This window comes from Equus przewalskii, chromosome 10, assembly GCF_037783145.1.
Source record: "Equus przewalskii isolate Varuska chromosome 10, EquPr2, whole genome shotgun sequence".
Lineage (NCBI taxonomy): Eukaryota > Metazoa > Chordata > Mammalia > Perissodactyla > Equidae > Equus > Equus przewalskii.
In genome coordinates this window covers 35,421,448-35,445,697 of record NC_091840.1, presented here as the reverse complement: position 1 = coordinate 35,445,697, position 24,250 = coordinate 35,421,448, and the positions used below count along the sequence as shown (strand labels likewise).

General features: G+C 36.1%; 1 protein-coding gene across 1 annotated transcript in view; it reads right to left on the bottom strand.

Annotated features, from left to right (window-relative positions):
- Positions 1 to 143: 143 nt before the first annotated feature.
- Positions 144 to 24,250, bottom strand: part of APPBP2 (amyloid beta precursor protein binding protein 2) — a 58,030-nt gene continuing 33,923 nt past the window's right edge. The window contains exons 5-13 of the mRNA XM_008534571.2: positions 19,351 to 19,519; positions 15,923 to 16,012; positions 14,540 to 14,607; positions 14,354 to 14,459; positions 13,520 to 13,644; positions 10,518 to 10,603; positions 8,518 to 8,708; positions 7,370 to 7,535; positions 144 to 4,771 (exon numbers count right to left, since the gene is read on the bottom strand). Of these exons, the coding sequence (XP_008532793.1) occupies positions 4,518 to 4,771; positions 7,370 to 7,535; positions 8,518 to 8,708; positions 10,518 to 10,603; positions 13,520 to 13,644; positions 14,354 to 14,459; positions 14,540 to 14,607; positions 15,923 to 16,012; positions 19,351 to 19,519 (1,255 nt within the window). The 3' untranslated portion in view covers positions 144 to 4,517. The remainder of the gene's footprint in view (positions 4,772 to 7,369; positions 7,536 to 8,517; positions 8,709 to 10,517; positions 10,604 to 13,519; positions 13,645 to 14,353; positions 14,460 to 14,539; positions 14,608 to 15,922; positions 16,013 to 19,350; positions 19,520 to 24,250) is intronic.

The window sequence follows — 24,250 nt, the reverse complement described above, 5'->3', positions numbered from 1 at the left end:
CTCTTCTTGAACAAGAGCACTTTTGTTCTAGTTCCAAGAGTTTCTCTCACACTCTTCTCTAATAAAAACAGTCTGTGATGTTCAAATAATCCCAAATCCCAATCAAAAGTGATCACAACTAAATTGGAAACATACACTCTGAGTGCAGGAACACTATATTTATTAGGTCAACAATTCATTTTTAGCAATACAAGTACAGAATATATCACAATGCTGGTTACAAACATACTTAGTATGGTTTAACGGTTACAAACAATGGTGGGCACTACAAGTTTGTGATAAGGATGATATGAAAGGTCATTGTGACACAATGAAGAATTGTCTTAAAAAATCTATCAATGATCTTAGATATTTCTATAGAAATTACTGTGGCACTATTAGTGGGGATTTTCATGTAAAGAATTGTTAGTGATTTGCTTTTAATTGTTTCATTAAGAGCTTTCTGAGTCTATTAAACTAAAATCCCCTGTTGCTTAATAAAGTACAAAAATAGTACTGACTTGGTAATATTTAATAAAATGTAGCATTCATTCACATCATAAAAGTAGAACTAAATTGAAAAGTTTTAGTTACCATGGCAACATAGCTTCCCATAAAAGGAGTATATAGAAATGAGTCATGTTACACAAATGGTACCTGCAACAGTTATTTAGTGATCCAACACTTAACTTGTGCACCACAAACCAAGGTTTCTAGATATCTATATATATCATATATTTTTAATATTAAATTTTACTTTTGAAAAAAATGTGCACTTCAACAAACTCACTAAGGCCACTCATGCTATAGATACCTAGGATTGCAATTAAAGAACAGTTTTATTTAATAAATCCTAAAGCACACTTCTTCAGCTCACCAACAGGGTAAAACCAGTTTTCTGCCTAAAACATTCCTGAGATTTGTGGACAATACAACTACTAGGGTTCAAGCTGGAGATTAATCCAAATGTCAGATTTAAAAAAAAGAACTTCCTAGCAAGAACTGAGGTGCTTCAGTGCCAAGAGGTGAAATACATACATTAAGTTTTAAAGCAAAAATAAAACCCTTAAAAAAGTTTGTACGTATAAATAAGTATTTTTCCAGTAGTAACTTTGCCATTCAGAAAAAGAAGAGTTTGAAAGCAGCAAGGCTACAAACTCGGGGGAAAATATAAAAACCGAGCGGCAGTTAACAATACCTGCTACTTAGCAAGCCACACATTCGCTGTGTAGAGTACGGCCAAGACCTTCCACTGGGTTCGAGGAGTGGGTTTACTGCTCGGCACTGTGTTTGCACTACAACGAGCAGCCAAACGGCACTCCCTCATTTCTAAGATTCCAGCCTCTGTAGTTAAGTTTCACAATATTATGAACTCGTCCCAAACAGGCTAGGAACAAAGGTCTTTGTCAAATCTTTTATTTTCACCAATGAAAGCGTACCCACGCGGGCGTTAGCACAAAGCAAAGGTGAGTTCACTTCTCATCAAGCAGAGACAGAGCTTTGAGGGTAATAAGGGTCCTAATGCTTTGGGCAAAGTCAGCTTTGGGGACCCATAAAAATTATGGTCTAAAAACCCCAATCAGCTCTATTAAACTGAATGCAGGAGGGACTGACCACTCGTCTGGCACGTTAAGTGTCTGAGCTCCCTGATGCACCAACTTGAGTAGCACCAAACTTTAGGAAAAAGACTGGGTAAGAGAGAAGAAATGAAAGTCAGGGAAGGATGAGACCAAAGGCCCCTTATTTAACATTACTTTACTGAACTTCCGGAAAAATCTTTAAGTTGGTCTAGGCTTCCTTAAACACAATCCCAACAATATATGAAAAGTTTGTGCAAGCTATTGGTTATCGTGAGGTAAATTTTATTCTTTTCTTCCTTTGAGTTCTTGTTTAATCCCATAAATCATGGTGACATTCACCTCTCTAACTTACCCTAAACATCCCTACTAAAAGGGTAAATCCCATACTCAAAATTATTAGGGTCTTAGTCTTCATTAGAATCAGAAATAAGAGCACATTAAGTTACATCACTAACAGAAACTGGCAATCTCTTCTCAACCCAGAGTGTTTGCATTAAATCAAAGTGTATGGATTTACAGAAAACTACATTAAAGCAGTGGTAATAAGAGGAAAACTACCTATAAGGATGTTTTTTTAGAAAAACTGGCTGCCACTTAACGTTTCACCCTGTGATCCTAGGCTTCTCAGTATCATGTTGCTCCATCACTGAATGTGAGCTAAACTGAGTTCAAACTGCATTAGAGAGGATGAGGCCTTGAGTCATTTGCTTGATTTTATCCTAGGAAACACTAAATGTGCACAAAACTAAAAAATACAGATTGCTTAAAAGAAAAAAACTTCATATGAAAACATAAGTTTCAAAATATTTATTGAAAAACAATTTACCATGACATTCCTGTACCACAAACATACCACAGGACTCTAAATAACCAACAAAAGTATACAAAGCCTATCCTGAAAATATCTTTGAAGGTATTAAATATATAGGCCCACGAGGATAGAGCTGAGTAACTTAAAAATGTTAGTCCTTGGTCACACAGACTATTTGGTAATTAAATAAAGAGGTGCCTCTTGGCATTAGATTACAATTATCTGGGAGGGGGAGGTGCAGTTGCGCAAATGTACTCTTTTCAAAATTAAAAAGAGAATAATTCAATTTGAGGAATAAACCCAGGTTTCGAGAACACAAAGTTATAATCTTAGGATCTGGGCTTGCTTCATCTTTTTGGGTACCTCCCCAAGTCAATCCCTTCCTGGGAACTTAAAAACACTGGCTCATAACTAACAAGACTGCAAATAACAATCTTAAACAAGGTTATATTTGGGAAGTTCAAAAAAGTGATTAAAATCAAATTTATCTGAAATCTCCAATTAATTTTTCTGTATTCAATGTGGCAGACAGTTTAGATTCTTTTCCCCCTCCCCCCCCAATGCGCATGTTAAAAGAAAACCAAAATTCAACACACATCCACTCACCCACAGACTACTCCAAGCATCAGCCAGGAGCGACACCTCTAACAGCCAAGTCATGGACCCCTGAAAATAGGGGGGGAAACCCTGATTCTTAACTACAGAGGCACCAAATAGGCCACTATAATAAGAATTGAGGTAACAGCAAAAGACCTTTCTGTTTTCTTGGATTGCTACATGTCACAACTTCTCAAATTTGAATATTACCTCAACATTAAATAACCTGACTGGCTTAAAAAAAAATAAAAAATAAAAACCCAATGAACAGAAAGACAACTCAGTGAAATAGATCCATCATTCGGGGATCTTTCCCATCTGACTCTTGAATTTGAAATAAAATGATGTAGTTATACTATTATTTACCATAAAAATGAAGGATTTCTAAGAAGACTTGCTTATTTTTGGGCATTCATTTTTCCATTAATCCCCACAAAAACATATAGTAACCTAAAATTCCCATCCAGACATGAGCTATTTCACGACTCTTAGCTAATGCATTTGTTAATCGCGTTGATTATTAGGGTAACATTTAAAACAAGGGGGACAGCAGCAGCAGATATTTATAGACTTGCTTATGGCATTGCCATCTGTGTCCCTTGACTAAAGATATGCCACTGAAATTGCCAGATTTCTCTAGTTTGGTGTCTATGACATGAATATAATTTTTACATTATCACTTTTCATTATACATCTAAATGAAATCATTCTACTGATAAAAGTATATTCTGGGGCTAAAATAATAATCTAAAGCCTCTGGTCCAAATAACCCCTTTCTACATTAGGCTGGTCCTTTTTAGATCTTCCTGGTCCTGTTAGCAAATGCTATCAGAGCATCTTGCATTGTTGTACCAAACCCGCCCCCCCCCCGCAAAAAAAAAAACCCAAAACAACCAAAGAGTTAAAATTGCTGGTCTACCAGCTTTTCTATTACTTACAGATCAACACTGGTCCAGTTCAGATGAGTCTGGCAGTCCTTCCCCGTAACAGAGCTCTGGCGTGCTTGCATCACTTCTCTGGGGAAGGGAGCCAAACCTAAGTCAGGATGTCCCTCTTCTACTAGTACTTGTGTTAACTTTTCCATACTGCATATAAAGATTTTCCCCATAAAATTTCTCTACAATACAGTATTGAATACCTTCACAAGGAAGAATTATATGTTAAAAAGTTGTTAAAATCATCCTTACATAATAAGAATGCAACTCTTTTAAACTCAAATAGTTTTATTTAGGGGTTCTTTTTCCTTCGGGCTTTCTGCAAAATGAATTATTTTTTAAAAAGAAAAAAAAGAAAGATTTCCTGGAGTTTGTTCTACTAGGTTGAAAATATGGGCCAGACTACTTAAACATGCGGGTACATGCTGAATATAACTGAATATATGCTTATTCCTACAGACACTCTGCAAGATAGGGATCACCCAAATAGGGTCAATGGACTGGACCAGTGTTTCAATGCAAATTCCAGCCCCCAAAAAACAACATGGTTTTGATTTCACAGTATGAATTCCCTGGAATCTGGGAAAAGGTAAATTAGTTAACTGAGGTCCTCCCTCAGCAGCTGGGTCCCTCGACATTCTGAGAAATGAGGAAGGACTGCACCACTTCTTCAGTGGACTGGGGGCTGGTGTTGACGTCTTCAAGAGCATCGGTCACTGAATACTGCCGATCTCGCAACCGGTTCCAGTTAGACAGAACATTGTGATATTCGAACACTTTCTCATAGTTTCCAATGGAGTTGTAAAGTTTAATGAGACCTCGGTAATCATATTCTAGTCCACTGTAGCCTTCACCAAAAAGTTTCTTCCCTGAAAATAAAAAAAAAAAGAAAAAGAAAGAAAACAAGCTCAAATAATGAAACAACAAACGATTTCTATAAGACAACACAGGTTCAGTTCTTTAAATAGGGTGGCTTGGTTTCATTCCCTTTAAAGAAAGAGATTTAATTCTTGTATCAGAACTCTCCAACCCAGTCCTACTTATAAGCTATCTCCAAGCCTTAAACAAAAATTTTCTCTTGTCTAAAGCAGTTGGCCTCACTGGAATAAAATTATAATGTTTCACAGATTTAAGGGACTGATTTGCAGAGATGTGAAAGTAAAGGAGAATGACAGCATCAACAACGACAGAAAAAACATATGCACAAGGCTATCCACTGTAGCACTGTTTGTAACTGGAAAACACGAGAAACAAATTAAAGTAGAGGGGAATGGTTCAGTCTAACATGGTTCACACTCTCAATGGCATACCATAGAGCTGTACACAGAGGAGGAAGCTCTCAGCTCTCTATGAACCAACACAGTGATTTACATGGTATGTTCAGTTAAAAAAAAAAAAAAAGCAAAGTACAAAAAGTACCTATAGTATGCTATCTTTTATATAAGAAAGGGAAAATAAAATATTTATGTATCTTGAACATTTGTGCAAAAAGATACACAGAAACGATAAAATGAGAAACTATTGAGATTAGTTACCCTTGGGGGTGGGTGGGAAGTGAGTAGAAGAAATTAGGGGAAATCACAGCTGTGAGCATACCTTCCTAAATAGTTCTGACATTTAGAACAGTAATATTTTACATACTGAGAAAAAATTAACAAAGATGGGGGGAACGTCATACAAACATAAACAAATAAACCTAATTATCTTGCAAAGGAATAACTACACTGATGGGAAGGGGAGATGAGAGTAAATAACCCAAGTAAATTTCAAACACAGTATTCTGAGTATATACCTTCAGGCTAAAGACAAAGAAAACTGTAAACAAAGACTGAACTCTACATAGCACAGGTTTTCTTCGTAGTACTGTGGGTTAACAATCTAAAACTTATCTTTATTTTAGGATTAAGTCAAAATATCATGGATAACGGGGAATCCACATATACACGGATACATGATTTCTGACAAAGGTAGCAGAGCAGAGAGGAAAGAACGTTTTGAAAAAATGGTCCTAGGTCAACTGTATACTCATATAGAAAAAGAAAATCGTTCCCTATCTCACACCATAAACAAAAAATCAATTTCAGGTTTGTAGCTCAAGTTGTGAAGGGTAAAACAGTTTCCAGAAGGTAATCTTCTAAAAGAATATGAGTTTAGGGTAGGAAAAGAGTTCTTAAACAGAATACAAAAAATGCTAACCATAAAATAAAAAACAAATATATTTGATTACATTAAAATTATTAACTTCTGTTCTCTGAAAGGCACCATTAAGAAATGAATAGTAGGGTCTGGCCAAGTGGCGCAGTGGTTAAGTGCGCATGTTCTGCTTCAGCGGCCTGGGCGTCACCGGTACGGATCCCAGGTGCGGACATGGCACCGCTTGGCACGCCATGCTGTGGCAGGTGTCCCACATATAAAGTAGAGGAAGATGGGCACAGATGTTAGCTCAGGGCCAGTCTTCCTCAGCAAAAAGAGGAGGATTGGCGGCAGATGTTAGATCAGGGCTAATCTTACTCAAAAAAAAAAAAAGAAAAAGAAAAGAAATGAATAGTAGAGTGAGAGTTATCTGCAACACATATAACCAATAAAAGACTTGTTATATCGATAGTATACAAAGAACATCTATAAAACAATAAGGAAACAACGGACAATTCATTATAAAAATAGGGAAAAGGCTTTCGGGGTGTGTTTTATGTTTTGTTTTGTTTTGTTGGTCAGGAAGATTGTCCCTGAGCTAATATCTATGCTAATCTTCCTCCATTTTGTCTGTGGGATGCTGCCCAGGCTTGATAAGTGGTATGTAGGTCAGTGCCCAGGACCCAAACCTGTGAACCCCAAGCCGCCAAAGTGAAGCGTGAGAACTTAACCACTACACCACCAGGCTGGCCCCAAATGGGGAAGAGTCAATATTAGATGATGACTACAGTACCTTATTTTGTAATAGACCTGAACTGGAATCAATCCAACTATTTTGAATATCCACTAATAGAACAGATAAATAATGATATACTAATCCAATAAAATATTATATAGCACCAGAAATTAGCAAGCAACTGCGATATGTAACACCACACATGGATTTCACAACTGATGTTCACCAAAAGAAACCAGGCATATAAAACATACATTGTACGATTCCATTTAATATCAAGTTTGAAAACAGGTAAACCTGACCTATGATGTTAAAGTCAGCAAAGGGAGGGAGAGGAGAATGGGTGTAGTAGTTACACAAATAGTTTACAATAACTACTTTTGCCTAATTTGACACACTACTTTCATCCTTCTTACCACTGGCTTTAATATCAATAAATCATCTTTCGTAAGATGTTCCAGATGAATTCTGGGTGGTTCCTGGACATCCTTAGCAGCAATTAACTCATTTAAGACTTAGTAATAACATTTCCCTTGTATAACATCTAAGATGTGTTGACCTCTAATCAATTGACTAAGAAAATCTTAAAATAACATACCAATTGCTATAGATCGCAAATAAAGTTTCTCAGCATTTTCATACTGATTCATGTCATAATTATATAAAGAAGCTAGATGTCCCACTGAAAGTGCTACTTCATAATCTTCTTGACCAAGAAGTTGCTCTTTAATCTGAATTGCTTTGATGTGCATTTCTTCAGCTTCCTGAAAAATAATTAAGCTACAGTAACCATCAGTTCATACTTTTCCTTATGTCAACAATTCTTACCCAATGAGCAAGATTCTTCTAAATGCCAGAGACATCTTATGGATGACGTAAGGTTATCAGATCTGAGAACTTAATATGTTATTCCAAAAGTTGCCTATGAGAAGCATTACTGGTTTTCGGAAGCTATGCACATAAGCTGACGTTGGTAATAGCGTCCTATACCAAAAATGAGAAGAGAAAACTTCTCCTGGTAACAAAAAATTGTTAGAAGAAATGAAATTAACATTAAAACATTCTAAAATGAAAACTAGCTTTTCAGTTAACAAACTCCAAAATTTAATTGAACGCTGTTAAGAAGCTTCATACTATAGTATGTTAATTACATAGGAGTACCATTTCATTTTTTTGAGTTTTGACAATGTTTATTCCAACAAACTAAACTCAGGTTAATTGAGGGATATGCAGATTGATTTTCAGGTGAAAATTAATGTCTTAGGCAGTGACTCTCACCCTTTCCTTATTGCAACCCTAAAACAGACAATATTAAGAATTTGTAACCCAAAATTCAAAAAGGGAACTAAACTCAGTAAATTTTTATAGCTACAATGAGTAATACTCAAAATATTTGACATTCCTTGTATACCTACTATATGATAGGCATTCTACTAAGCTCTGTAATTAATCCAGCTAAAAGCTATGTTTTAAGTCTACCTATAATAACTTCATTAGACTTTATGGTTTGAGACATTTCTTATTTTTTCAAGGTCTGAATTTTTGAATTTTATTTATATTTTGCCTATGTTGTTTTATATTAGCTATTTTTCAATTCTTTGGTGGAATAAGGTAGGAGTATAATAAATACATACTTTATTATTTAAGATTACTAAAGATGTATTATTTAAGATTTATTATTTAAGATTGTACTTTATTATCTAAGATTATTTAGAAAGAGAAAAATACAGTAAAACATGCTTCTACCTTAAATTTTCTCATTGACTGATAAAGTCTTCCAAGGTTTCCATAGTGTTTTGCAGTCTGTACGTTAAATTCCCCAAAAGCTTTTTTAGCTAGTTGGAGTGAAGACAGGTGCAAATCATGAGCTTCTTGAAGCAGCCTCTGTTCAGTTTCTTTATTATGACAGTCAATTGCAATCTCCTCTAAAATAAGTGCTGAATAAGAAAGCAATAAAATTAGCATACTTCCAAGCCATCTATCAAAACTGACTAGAGAATATAATTTAAAATTAGACTATATAAATGTCTGTTATACATATTTATATGTGGTTATGGTTTAGAACTGGTAAAGATAAGTATTCTACTTTAATGAAAAAAATACACTTTTGGGGGTCATTCTATTTTGCATAGTGTAAAGAATTTCAAATTTAAGAAAAAAATGGTATACATCAAATTATTTTGCAGAAATTCTATTTTACTAGACTATTATACTTTGCTGATGTAAATTTCTTTTTTAAAAACAAATGAAAGAAAGAAAAGAAGGAGAAGACAAATTTTTTAAGTTACTAAACTATGTCAAGGAGTACCTAAGCATTGTTGAAAATTCTGAAATCATACTTTATAAAATATAACCTTTAACCAAATACAACTAAAAGAACTGGTTTCCTCCTACTCACTTAACCAACCAAACCAGGCCAGAAGACAGTTCAATTTCAAAGTCACATTCAAGACTTTCAAATTCGATTTAAAGTCTTAAAAATACACAGTCATGCATTGCTTAACGAGAGGGACATGTTCTGAGAAACACATTGTGACGCAATTTTGATGTGCAAATATCAGAGTATACTCACACAAACCTAGACGGTATAGCCTACTACACACCTAGACTATATGGTACGAATCTTATGGGACCACCATCATATATTCAAAATGTCATTACACAGCACATGACTGTATTCTTTTACCAGGTGATTTTATTTCTAGGAAAACTGCCCATGTGCACACAAGTAAAAGAGATTTTATTTTAGTTCACTGCGGCATTTTAAAACAACAAAAGGTTAAAAACACTATCAGCCCCAAAACAGAGGTGAAGTTAAAAACATTAGGGAAAAAAGGGACATATACTTACATGTATTGAAATGGAAAAACGTTCATAATATATCAAGCGAAAAAAGATTTTAAAACTAGAAAAATACACTCATTCATTTCATTGTTTGAAGAAAGAAAAGTCTAAAAGAAATATTCATCAAAACGTTGATTCTGGATTGGTGGGATTTGAGGTGAGAATTTATTTTTTTCTCTTTCCTAACTTTTAATTTTTGACATTCATTATGTATTACTAGTGTAACTTTAAAAATGCAAACCTAAAGGGAGGGTGAAAAAAACCCATTCCAGAATTAAGGTAAAACTTATCCAACATTCATGGAATTACCATATGGGTGACCCAAGCAATGTTAGCAAAATAAACGCCTTAAATAAAGGGGTCTTAGTAGTGATTAGAATAAAAGTTAAAATAAGAAAAGGGTATTTGGTAAAAGCTTTGCGACATTAAGGGTAACCTGATAAGAAGCCGAGTTTCAGAATTCTGCACTATAAAGCTGAAGGTATGTGAAAAACCCATCTTCAGCTTGCTACCCTGTTACTGTGCAAAAAGAATCATCTGTGATATTCTTCCATCCTCCTTTCGAAAGAAAAGGAAGGAAGACAGAGATAGACAGACAGAAAGAAAGAGATATGATTTATTAACATTACACGAGAGAAGCAAACAACCTTTTATTATGAACCACTGGAAATTCTTAAGTGGAGCTGCAGGTAAATACTTTAAACCAGTAAATTAGTTATCTTAGTAATATGTAGATACAGTCTAGTCCTATGCTATTACTCCCAAGGAAATAAACAAATACCCCTATTTTATACCATATATCATCAATTTAAAAATACCAGAGACTACACAACTAGTACAAGTGACAGCTGAAGAAATCTAATATATATATATATATATAAAGACTAGATTACAAAGGGTACCTTTCACCCTCTTTGAAGAAGCCAAAAGAAGATGATCTTCAGGTAGGATGTGGGTAATGATACCAATAGCTCTTTCTGCATGAAATCTGCAATACAGATAGATATGTTCTGGCATTTCTTTGTAGTTATAAAGGATCTAAGTATTTAAAACAAATCACAACTTATTATTTAATACCGATAGAATTTCTAAAACTATCTGGGGTAAATAAAGGATCAGTTTTTGTTTTAAATTTCCAATTTGTTGTGGACCAAACTTTTAACATCCAATGGATTCCCATTTTAGAATAAACTGTGAAGCTGTTTTTACAGCTTATAAGGCTCAACATGATCTCTCACTGGGCTACATCTCTGATGTCATCTCCTACCACTGTTGGAACCAACCCCTTCTTTCCTTTCCAGCCACACAGGCCTAGCAGTTTTCTGACCCTGCAAAGCAGGTTTCTAGGACTCCTGCTTTATCGTCTCTCTGGAAAGCTCTTCCCCTGAGTATCCACATGGCTCATTCCCTATTGAAAAGCCTTTCCAGATGAGCCTATAGAAAAGTCCCTAAAACTCTATCATCACTCTCTAAACCCTTAGCTTATGTTGTTACTCTTCACAGCACGTATTCTCACCTGACATGTTTGGTTATTTGTTTACAGCCCATCTGACCAAAGAGAAGGTAAGCAATTTGTCTATTTTATCTTCCAGTTCCTCTCAAACAACCCCAAGCCTTCTATTCCCATCTTCCAGGTAATCATTAATTTTCTCCGATCTGTCTTCCAATTCACTAACTATCTCTTTAGTTGTGTCTAATCTGCTGTTTAACTTGTCTACTGAGTCTTAATGTAAATGACTACTTTCCAATTCTAGCTATTATTTTATTTTTTATAACATCTCTTCAGATATTATTCATACCACACAATTCATCCATTTAAAGTGTACATTCAACGATTTTTAGCATATTCAGTTATGCACCCATCACTGCAATCAATTTCAAAATACTTTGATCACGCCCAAAAGAAATCCTATCCTCTAACCCCTGCTCCATCCACCCAGCCCTAGGAAACCACCAATTTACTTTCTGTCTCTGGATTTGCCTATTCTGGAGATTTCTTATAAATGGAATCATATACTATGTGGTCCTTTCTAACTGACTTCTTTCACTTAGCATAACGTTTTCAAAGTTTATCCATGTTGTAGCATGTATCAGTTGTTTTATTTTTAAATCTGCCTTTTTTCCTTTATTTTCCCTCTAAAACATTACTCATTCCTCCTTTTATATCAGAGTCAGCAATTTTTTTCTGTAAAGGCCCGACAGTAAATACTTTCAGTTGTGTGGGCCACACAATCTATCCCAACTACTCAACTCTCCTGTTGTAGCATGAAAGCAGCCACAGACAACACATGAGCGAATGAGCATTGCTATGTTCCAATAAAACTTTATTTTGCCTGTAGGCCATGGTGTGCCAATGTCATTTTATATCTTTAATTATTTAAGAATATATTTATTTTATAGCATCAACCAAAAAGTTCTGTTAACTACCATTCTTAGGGTTCTAACCTTGTTCATTATGTCTGCTGACTCTCATTCATAGAGAAATGTTTCCTTTCTTATTTTTAAATTTTTTTATGGTGAGTTCATCTCAGGTAGAGCTAGACCTATGGGAATTTTGTGTGGTTTGTGTTGAGGGTTAATTATTCCCAGAGTTTTGCATTTCCCCTGAAAGGCATGCCAGGAGAACTAGCAGTACCAAACTGCTTTTTAATGTTTTTCTCAGTTTGGGGGTTCCTGCATTTAAGATGCCCAAACACAGGGGTGGTGCCAAGTCTGTCATTATAAATTTCCCTCTGAGGCTCCTTTTTAGTTCAACTGAGAGCCCAACCTGAGACAGATAAATTTCTTTGTCATATCTCTTGCCAGTGGGCAGATTTTTTTCCCTAGTCTACCCTTTTCCCTGAGGGTGTAGCCTTGATCTTGGCTTCATGGGAGGGTTTCAATTCTAATTCACAGCTTCCTGTGGGCTAAATGTCTTGTCTCTTAAACCCAGGATTGTTGTTCAACCAAAGTTACAGAAAATTCTAAGCTTTCCTATCACTGAAGGGCAATTATACTATCAGTCATGCCTATTCTTTTGGATTTTAGTCTATTATTGGCCTTAGGGGATTTCCTCTCTCTCCTGCAAGCTCAGTTATGCATTTTAAAAAGACGGTTGTGGGGCCAGCCCCATGGTCTAAGTGGTTAAGTTTGGCATGCTCCACTTTGGTGGCCCGGGTTTGTTCCTGGGTGCAGACCTATACCACTTGTCAGTGGCCATGTTGTTGATGGCGAGCCACATACAAAATAGAGGAATACTAGCTGAGATGTTAGCTCAGGGCGAATCTTCCTCAGCAAAAAAACAAAAAAGAGGGCCCACCCTGTAGCCAAGTGGTTAAGTTCGTGAGCTCCGCTGCAGTGGCCCAGGGTTTCACTGGTTCGGATCCTGGGCACAGACACGGCACCACTCATCAGGCCATGCTGAGGCGGCATCCCACATGCCACAACTAGAAAGACCCACAACTAAAAATATATACAACTGTGTACCAGGGGGCTTTGGGGAGAAAAAAGAAAAATAAAATCTTTAAAACAAAAACAAAAAAGAAACAAACAAAAAGAGATGGTTGTTATATTTTATTCAGTATTTCTGTGTGTTGTGAGCAAGAGGTTTTTAGGTTAAGCCTGCCAATTAGCCAGAGTCTACTATATTACTCAAAGAAAAATTACTGAAGGAAATATTCAAAAGATAAATCATATTCTATATGAAGATATACAAGTTTTAATATTAAACCATATAAGACCTAAATGAATGGCTTATAAATTGGTATGATTTTATAAATTCAAGAACATTTTGGGAACCTTGTTAAAGCTCTAGGAAGACAAATTTAATTCATAATGTATATTAAATATTATTGTAATGGGAGAAACAAAGCAAAACAACAACAACAGCATTTAATCCCTCACTGAAAAGGAATGTGCAACTTACAGTGCATTGTCAAATTTCCCAGAGCTATACTGGTGAACGTAAGAGGAATAAGCCAAGTCTTCATGAGCTGTTGCTACATGGATATTTTTGCCACCAAATACTGACTGCCGAATGTCAAGGGCTGCCTGAAAAAGTCATGAAAATAATTGATAATACTGTAAATCCTTAGAAAACACTACCCAGTTAAATTAAGCATCCTACTAACTTAAATATATATTCTATATACTCAATCCCATCAGTTTTGAAGGAAGAAAAGTCCTGCTGTATTTAAATCATAATAGAACGTAAGAGTCACCTGTAAGGCTGATTTTCTGAAGATTGAGTTTGACTTAAAAGGCAATGGTCTAACAATAAAATCATTCATATGTCTTGGGAATCACATCAGTGTCCTCTCTAGGTCCTTCTTCAGAAGTGAGCTATAAAGTGAAGGACACCTTGTCCAGAGCAAAGCCATAACATTCCATTCACCAGAGAATGACTATGATAGGCTTAAAATAATTGCTACCAACTCTCCTTGCTATACAAAGGCAGCTATAATGACTTCTGCTAAATCAACAACAAAGACAAGCCATCACCTGAACAAATCAAAAATGGAAAAGTACTGTTAAATTTGGGTCTACAACTCAATAACTCTTCTCCTGGATGATGCTCTTTAATTCCTAAAACATTAACTTTTAAATCTTCTAGGTATTATTTAGTAATATAACGGTGTGCCATATGTGAGGAGGGGCTAAGAAAGAATTATTTTTAGAGGATGGGTTATACACACCACACAAATACAGGTCAGTAAGTCAATTTAGGTTGAGAGAAAAAAAAGTCTAACTACAAACATACCTGATAAATTGCAACAGACTGACAGATATTGTCTACATTGAGTAAGTAGAACCCATAATCTAGCAGTGTATCAGAATATTTTGGGTGTTTGGATCCAAAATGATCTCTACAAAAAGATACAAAACTATTAGGATATAAAGTAGAGAGAGACAACTTGAAATGCTATTTTTAATAATAATCACCTACCGTGCCAAATACACTGCATGTTTAATTAACTGTTCTGCCTTCTTAAATTCACGTTTTACAACACAAGCCTACAGATAAAGTGAAAAATTGTTAAAAAACCCTCAAACAGTTAATTAGTGTGCTAAAATAAGTATAGTTTATCTATTCAGACTATAATGGTCAAAAAGAAAAAAAGCATCTTCAAACATTTCTCATTTCTTTCCTTCCAAATACTTGAAAATTCTATTATAAACAGATGTGTATGTATCCTGGGAAATTTTAAAATTTAAAATTGATAGTCATGCCCAATACAAATCTGCTATAACAAAGTCACCTTATGAAGCTGGTATATTCCCATCCTTCCATATTATTAAAATAAAACAGTTGGAGAGTTCACCATATTATCTTCTAAGATACTTATTTATATCCCAGTTCTAGAATGACTAACAACTATCTTGCAGTTTTCATCTAATAATTTTGAAAAACACTGAATTTCAAGTTTTCCTATTTCTGAAAATATTTTGATTCATAAGACTAGACAGTAGTTTTTAAGCTCTATGACTGAATACAGAAATATAAATCTTGAACATACATTAAGCTATCTTCATATTAAATGTATATCCAGTGTTTTAACTTAATTAAAAACATATTAATATCTCTCTTCTAGCTCTGATAACCTGAATACTTACTTGTTCTAAAATGCCTTATTTAATAAATTTCACAGAAACCTTAGACTCTTCTAAATCTGTAAGTTTAGAATCTTTCATCTAATTGAAATTTCCATAAATAAAACCAACCAAAACAGAATACCCAAAATTGAAAAATCTCTGGTCAGAAAGAGCATATCTGAAAAGTACATAAATGTTTTAAAGCCTCAGTGATACCAGAGCAGAAATTTTTAAATATTATTAAATGACCTCAAAGAGTTAATGCATTTATTTACAGAATAAGAAGAAACCAGAGGAAAAATCAAGTAAGTATTGCCTAGCAGGTCAAGTACAGAAAGCTGTCATACTGTGAGACTGCAATACCACGGCTAAAAGATTGAATCCCAGACCATCCATTAGGAGAAAATTGACCAAATCCTCTAAACTGTTGCATAAGGGATTCAGGTTACTGTAAAGGTTTAAGAAAAACAAATTCAAGCCAGAATAGCACCAAAATCCAAAATACTACTTCTATCTGTACTTCAGTGAGCTGAATTATCAAAGTGAATGTTTTCACAGGTTTTCTGGGTATAGGAAAATTAGCTAAAGTCTACAGATTTCTAAAACCGAGCATAGACAGACCTTGTTAATTCATGGAGTATACAATACCTAATTTGTTAAATAAGAGGTTAACTAAGTTAAATTTAAAGCTTGCTAACTTCTATAATTCACTTAATAATTTTAACATTATATTCACCTTAGAAGCTTGTCTTAAAACATCCACCACAACTTTGACTGGTAAGCCTGCTGTAATTTCTTTCATTGCCTCAATGCACCATTTGTATGCCTAAAAAAATATTTATAGAAGAGCAAAAACGATAAATCAAATTGACAGTACTTAATGAAATGAAATGATTGTGAATTTTTCCTGCAAGCTTTCAAGTACCTGAATAAGAATACATGCAAAATATTTACACTACAACTTATCTCCAAGGCTAAGTTTTCTTGAAAGTATAATTTATTACATTTTTCTTTGAATATGTAAAAGATATTCAGGACATTAGAGGCATGCTCTCTCTTGCCCAGAAGTCTTTGCACATACTGTTCCCTCTGCCCTAGAATACATTCCTCCTTCCTCCAACTCATTAACCCACCTAGCTTGTCTTTCAGGTTTTGGCCCCACACTAGGCTTCCTGTACTTTGCTTCCTCTACTATAACAATTATTTTATATCTTAATCATTTTATATCTTACTTTGTGCCAGCTATTGTTCTAAGCACTTTATGGGCATTAACACATTTAATTGACACAAAAGCCTTATGAGAGGCGCTGGCACCGTGGCCGAGTGATTGGGTTCGTGCACTCCGCTTTCGGGGCCCAGGGTTTTGCCAGTTCGGACCCTGGGCGTGAACATGGCACCGCCTGTCAGGCCATGCTGAGGCGGCATCCCATATGCCACAACTAGAAGGACCCACAACTAAAATATACAACTATGTACTGGGGGGATTTGGGGAGAAGGAAAAAAAAAAAGCCCTATGAGATATGTATTATCACGGGAAACTGAGGTGCAGAAAGTTAAGTGCCAGGGAATGTGCTAGCATCTAGGGATGTAGTGGGGGACAAAACACAGAATATCCTTCCTCTCCTAGTGCTTGGCAGGAGAAAGAAAAAAAATCCAAACAAATTACTTTGGATAGTAAGAACTACTTCAAAGAAACAAAACAGTATTATGAAGGATCACAGGAAAGGGAGGAGGACAAATAAACAAACATTTGTTTTCCTCTGCAAGCTTCCTTCTCTTCCATTCCACCTAAAAGATGTAGGTATTCAGAAGCAATTTTGGTGCAAAAATGAAATGTATGTGATTTAAGCCAAAAAAATCTGGTTTGTTTGTAAGATACTAGATAAGCTGATTTTATTCCAGAGTAACAAGGTAAAATCTTTAGAATTGTGGTAGACTTTTATTGCTTTAAAGTATTTACTGCTCTTCCTTGGGGAAGGATAAACTTCTCTTCCACATTAAAGACGAGGGGTCACATGATTTCCTTCAGCCAGTTAAAACATGAACAGAAGTGAAATGTGCTATTTCTGGGACAAAGCTCTAAGAGCGAGCAGTCCTTTCCCAAGATGTGCCTGCCTCTGCTCCAAGGCTGGTAACGTTCTAGAGAGGCGGCTCCACCATATGAGGTTAGGAGCAAAGTGTAGACATAATGTCAGGCAGTCACAGACATCCCAAGACAGGTTGTAGTATAAGCAAGAAATAAACTTTCACTGGTCCAAGTCACTGCCATTTTGGGGTTGACGTTATCTCTGCATAGCCTAGCCTACTCTAGTATCAGAATATTATAATTCATCAAATCATATCCTCAAGATTTGTGTACTTTTCTGTAAATATCAAGGACAAATTTATTTATATTTAAAAGAATGAATTATCACAATTATCCAAGAAATATCTAGAGACTTAAATATTTCTCATGAACGTGCTGAGAGTTTTAAAGGCCACGAACAAGGCACAGTATAAATCCCCAATCCAAATTAGTCAATTAAATACTAACTGCCTAGTAAAGAATGTGGAAACTGGTAAGCAAAAGGCACTTTTGTCCCAATGAAGACACTGGTGGGTCTGGACATATTAAGAGGGGCCTGGAGCCGAGTATGGGAGTAAAGAATGGCAAGATATGAATCATTCTGTGTAACAGAAAGAAGACAGCAGAGTTTCAGAAGGGAGTATGAAAAGAAACGATGGAAGAGGAACCAGAGGTGACTAAGATGAGTTCTTCCACAGAGATAGAGAGATGGTGGGGCACCTGAAGAACTTTGAAGACAGGCTTTTCTAATACTCAAACTGTTGTTTACCTCACTCTCATTTCCAGGAAAGTTAGCTATCCAAACAAAGGCCTTCTGTGAATGGAGCTGTTTTTGGTATGTGAAAATCATAGAAAGGGTCTACGGTTTTCTGGGTTTTTTTTTAATTTTTAAGATTTTTAAAATTTTTCCTTTTTCTCCCCAAAGCCCCCCGGTGTACAGTTGTGTATTTTTAGTTGTGGGTCCTTCTAGTTGTGGCATGTGGGATGCTGCCTCAACATGGCCTGATGAGCGGTGCCATGTTTGCGCCCAGGATCCAAACAGGTGAAACCCTGGGCGGCCAAATCAGAGCACACGAACTTAACCACTCAGCCATGGGGCCAGCCCCGGGGCTATGTTTTTCATCTGGGTTGATAAGTGGTACAACAGTCATTGCACACAGCAGGCGGCAAAACAATCCATCAACAGAATTAATTTAGCGGACACAGGAATTCAGCATCAAAAATAACCAGAACATACACAAACCTCCTGAGAAACTGTAGGCATGCTGATAAGGGTTTTAGATATTTACACATGGGTTTGATGCCTTCTTATATATATGCTAAAAGCAGGATGAGTCTAGCATTGGGGTTGCACAATATCACTTCATAATTATTCTAGAATTTTCTAGTTCCATTTCTAATTGTAATTTTTCTTTAAACCTGGAATGAATATATATATATATATATGCATGTATATGCATATGTATTGATAGCAATGGGGCAAAAATCAAGATGGGGATAATTTTAAAATACAAAAGCTAAATGACAATTATCTGAGAACATGAAATTAATTATGATATTCTTCCATAAATAAAGCAATCAAGCAAAGGAGTTAAACATAAATAGATCACTTCTCAATTATGTCTTAATCAGCACCAAAGCACTAATTTAACAGTATAAAGCCAAGCGGGAAGCTGCTATCTTTTTCATCAGGCAGAGGAAGGAGCAAAACAATGCAGTAAGGTATAAATAAAATCTAGCTTCCCATTGAAATGAACACCTTCAAGTTATGCAAATTCACCCAGAGCTACACATCCAAGAAAAACCATCTATTAAAGGTTAACTTAACAGAGCATGTCCATCAAAATAACTCAGGCAGAGACACATTTGGTCAAATTAGAAACAAAAACAGGCCCTAAATCATACATGTATATGTATAAAATCCATCTCATAGAATACTCCTTTTGCCTGATTTTAAATATTCCCTTACGAATGTGTACTGCTTTAAGTAAATCTAATATGTGAAAATGACATCTATTAAGACAAATGTGAGATTATATGATTTATCCTATTTTATAGTTAATTACGGGACACAATGAAATGCACCTCAAAACACTCACCTCATCATAGTGGCTTTTCGCAAACAGGAGTGCACACAGTTCTCCATAGAGTGCAGCTTTGTTTGCTTGCTGGCCATGTTTTGAGAGTTTATCCATGTAGGTCTGAGCTAACTTAAATGTTTCTTCACCCAAATGATATTTGCAGTTTCCATTTCGCACATGAAGCAACCTGCAAAAGCACAAATAACATTTCTCTATTTTTGATATTTCCAGCATGGCAGACCTGATAACTTCTTACAGATCACTATGTAGCACCCAAATGAGTTAAGGTAAGGTATGTAGATGGAGGAAATGAGGCTGCATTGGAAAAGAACTGCCTGGTCCAAACTAGGATTGACCAATGCACATAACGAAGTAGACGATCTCCCTAGAAAGCTACCCACGATTAATCTTACACAACTCTGATGCCTTATCTTCTCTAAATATTCTGTATACTTTGTCCACTCAGCATGTGCTACATCTAACACTTAACCGTTTTTGTTCTAAATCCAAATGTAATGCAGTCTCATTATAAAAAATTTGGAAAACAATGAAGTAAAATAAAAATCAATGTGAAATACCATTACCTACCATTACTTTCCGTTCTTTTTTCTAGTATATTTGTGCAACACTTGATCAGTTACCACTCATTTCATGTTGCTTCATAAATGCTCATTTTTGCTTATCTTTCCCGTAAGATAAGTTCACTGAAAATAGTGGTCTGCTGTTTCTTTTATAACTTTTATCCTCTACGGTGGAAAAATACAGAGTTCTTTACACAAAGTTAACTGTAAAACCATGCTGACTATCTAATGATATGCAAAAGTAGTAAAATGCTTCAGGTCAGCCTGATGTCTAGATAGCAACAGACCATACATCTGTAGAGACCATACAAGACAGGAGAATAGTGTGAGGACTGGACATATATTTATGTATTTATTATAATAAATTAGAACATTATGTCCATGTATCACGCCAATACAATTTTCTGAAAATGCTCAGCCCTGAGAGGGAACAACGTATAAAAATCATTTAAAAGAAAACCAAGGGGCCAGCCCGGTGGTGCAGCGGTTAAGTGCACACGTTCCACCTCGGCGGCCTGGAGTTCACCAGTTCGGATTCTGGGTGCAGACATGACACCGCTTGGCAAGCCATGCTGTGGCAGGCGTCCCACATATAAAGTAGAGGAAGATGGGCACAGATGTTAGCTCAGGGCCAGTCTTCCTCAGAAAAAGAGGAGGATTGGTGGCAGATGTTAGCTCAGGGCTAATCTTCCCCCCCAAAAAATAAAGAAAACCAAGTATGGAGAGGTTAAGAAGTATTCTTCAGGAGTATAAAAAAAAAATCAGATACTTAAAGTTTATTTTTGGTATCTACACCAAAAGTACTAACATATCAGTGACCTAGGATTAGAAACACTGTAACAATCTTCTAATCTCTGTGATTCTTTGTAGTCAGGGAAAACAGAATACATTCAAATGAACCAAGACTATTCAATAAGGTGGCAAATATTATACAATGCCAGTGTGTATCCTCCCAACACTCTCTATACAGTTTTAGAAAAGACTAAAACCCTCAAGCAAAACAATAAACTAAGGTTAATAAAAATTTCTGAATGGAGTATCTTTCACAATAACAAATTCCAACTGAAAGCAGAAATAAATGCAATAATTTATCAGGCTACTCTAGAATGGTAAGTTGATTGGATTTACATTTTTAGGTAGAAAAACAAATGTTTTGGTACACAGACAACTTTTCATGCTACAGTTAAGTGTACTGAACCAGAATAAAGAGAATGTCACTTGACTGTCAAATTGCTGATCTAATGACCAAGTAGTTTGCAATGACCTCTGTCACAATGGAAACCATACATAGGAAAACAAAACTGAAATCTAGTAAAAGACTATAGTAAAAACAAACACAGTAGGTTAGATGATAAAGTTTTGGGACTCTCATTGTCAAGTACTGACTGAGCACCTATTACAGGCAGCACTTTTCCAGGGGCAAGGGATGTAGTGGTAAGAGAGAGAGAGAAAAACCCATGGCTGTAAGAAGCTTCATTCCAGCGGCAGGAAGTGTGTTAGGGTAGGCAAACACAGCAGTGAGGCAGACATTGAATAAATGCTATGAAGATGACAAAAATAGAGTAATATGATCAAGAGCTTCTTAAAGGAGGAGCTCAGGTAGACAGGGAAGAAATCTCTTAAGGAGGTAACATCTGAGTTGAGTTGACACTGAAATGATGAAGAGGCAATCGTGTGAAGATCTGGGGGGAAGCAAGTTCCAAACAGAAGAAAGAACAAATGCAAAGGCCCTGAGAAAGGGAAAAAAATTCTGGCATGATCAAAGAACAGGAAGAAGGCCATGTGTCTGGAATATTATGAATAAAGGATTTTGTAAAGAGAGATGAGAAAGCAGAGATAAGCAAGATTTTATAGGGCCTTGCTGGCCACAGTAACAAGTTCTGAATGCAAAAGTGAGTGAGATTATTTGACTTATGCTTAACAATGCTTCTAACAGAACTTCCTGAAATGTTCTATACCTCATCTGCCCAATTTTGCAGCCATTAGCCACAAACGGTTATTGAGCATCTGAAACGTGTCTAGCGTGTCCGAGGACTTATTTTTAATTTTTAACTTTAATTAATTTAAATTTAAATAGTCACATATGGTTAATGGCTACCATATTGAACAGTGCAACTCTAGAAATTGTTCTGGCTGCAGTGTGGAGAATGGATTATAGTAAAGCCAAGAGTGGAAGCAAGGAGGCAACGAGGACAGGAGCTACTACAACAGTCCAGAAAAAAAAATCCTTGAGAAAAAAAGGATTGGTATTAGAAATACAGATTTGATAGTTATCCAAATGGGTGAATGAAAAAAAACGTTAAACCCAGGAATAGGTTGTAAATTTAGAAAATGAAAAGAATAGTGTTGATCTCTCATTTCTACAATACTAAGAATTACTTTACAAACAAACTTCACTGTAGGTATTCCCCCTAAAAATAAGTTTCTAGAAATTATTTAATAACTGGCATACGAAGGAGGTAGCAAACTAAATTTTTATGCCAAAAAAGCACACGTTGCTATTTTCTCCAGTCTCTGCTATTGTCTATTGAAAGAAAAGGGCAAATTAAACATATGGAGACTCTTCAGAGTCTGTGTGTCCATCTGGACCGACAGTGAGCAGGATGTATGATCCAAGGACTTCTGGTCCACGTGAAGACCTAAGTTTGCCTCAACACAGCCTAAGGAAAAGGCAGGTCTTCGAGGCTCTCCAAGTGCGGCTCTACCATAGTATTCTATTTTTTTATTTTTTAAAAATAGATCTATTGTTTACAGCCATTCTAGTTCACTGTAAAACTGAGCAGAAGATACAGAGATTTCCCATATACCTCGTTCTACAGTATTTTACTTTATTGTTTTTAAAGATTTTTTCCTTTTCCTCCCAAATCCCCCCAGTACATAGTTGTATATTTCAGTTGTGGGTCCTTCTAGTTGTGGCATGTAGGACGCTGCCTCAGAATGGCTTGATGAGCAATGCCATGTCCGCGCCCAGGATCCAAACTGGCGGAACCCTGGGACGCCGAAGCAGAGCACACAAACCCAACCACTCGGCCACAGGGCCGGCCCCTGTAGTATTTTATTTTTATGATAACATAAAATCATATCTACTTAATCAATAGTTATTGTCAGAAACAATTACTATTTCATTGGTTAAACAATTCACTGTTTGAAATGGAAAACAAATTTAAAAGTTATTAGTTTATGAATATATTTACTATAAGTGTGAGCAAAATGACTAGTTAGAGCCTCACGAAAGAGACAGGACAAAAATAAAATACACTGGGGCCGGCCCCGTGGCTGAGTGGTTAACTTCGCGCACTCCGCTTCAGCGGCCCAGGGTTTCGCCAGTTCGAGTTCTGGGCACGGACATGGCACTGCTCATCAGGCCATGCTGAGGTGGCATCCAACATGCCACAAGTGGAAGTACCCACAACTAAAAATACACAACTATGTACCAGGGGGCTTTGGGGAGAAAAAAAGGAAAAAAAAGTAAAATCTTAAAAAATACATATATACACACTAAAAGTAAACTTAAAGGAAGAGAATCTCTCGCCTGCTTACAAGTTTATTCTTCCAAAAACTATTTAAGAATTTTGGAAATAAATGACAGACTGAAAGAGGAAGATTGAATAATAAAATAACGGATAATGAAATAAAAGGAAAATGGATAACAAAAATAAAGACTATTAGGTGTTTTGGGGTTTTTTTTGGTGAGGAAGACTGCCCCTGAGCTAACAATAGTTGTTTTTTTTTCTATTGTGGTGAAATACATAACACAAGATTTGCCATATTAACCACTTTTTTAAAAAAGATTTTATTTTTCCTTTTTCTCCCCAAAGCACCCCCCCCCCCCCCGGTACATAGTTGTGTATTTTCAGTTGTGGGTCCTTCTAGTTGTGGCATGTGGGATGCTGCCTCAACATGGCCCGACGAGTGGTGCCATGTCCATGCCCAGGATCCCAACCAGAGAAACCCCAGGCTGCCGAAGTGAAGCGTGCAAACTCATGGAGCCGGCCCTGGTATTAACCGTTTTTAAGTATACAATTCAGTGGCATTATAAAGTCATACACCGCACAATGACATTTTGGTCGATGACAAACTGCATAAATGACAGTGGTCCCATAATACTAGTATCATATAGCCTAGATGTGTAGTAGGCTATACCATTTAGGTTCGTGTAAGTAGGCTATATGATGTTCACACAACGACGAAATCCCCTAACGACACATTTCTCAGAATGTATCCCTCTTGTTAATCGATGCACAAGTGTATTCACCACCCTGTTGTACAACCATCACCACTGTCCATTTCCAAAATTTTTCATCATCCCAAACAGAAACTCTGTAACAAACAATAGC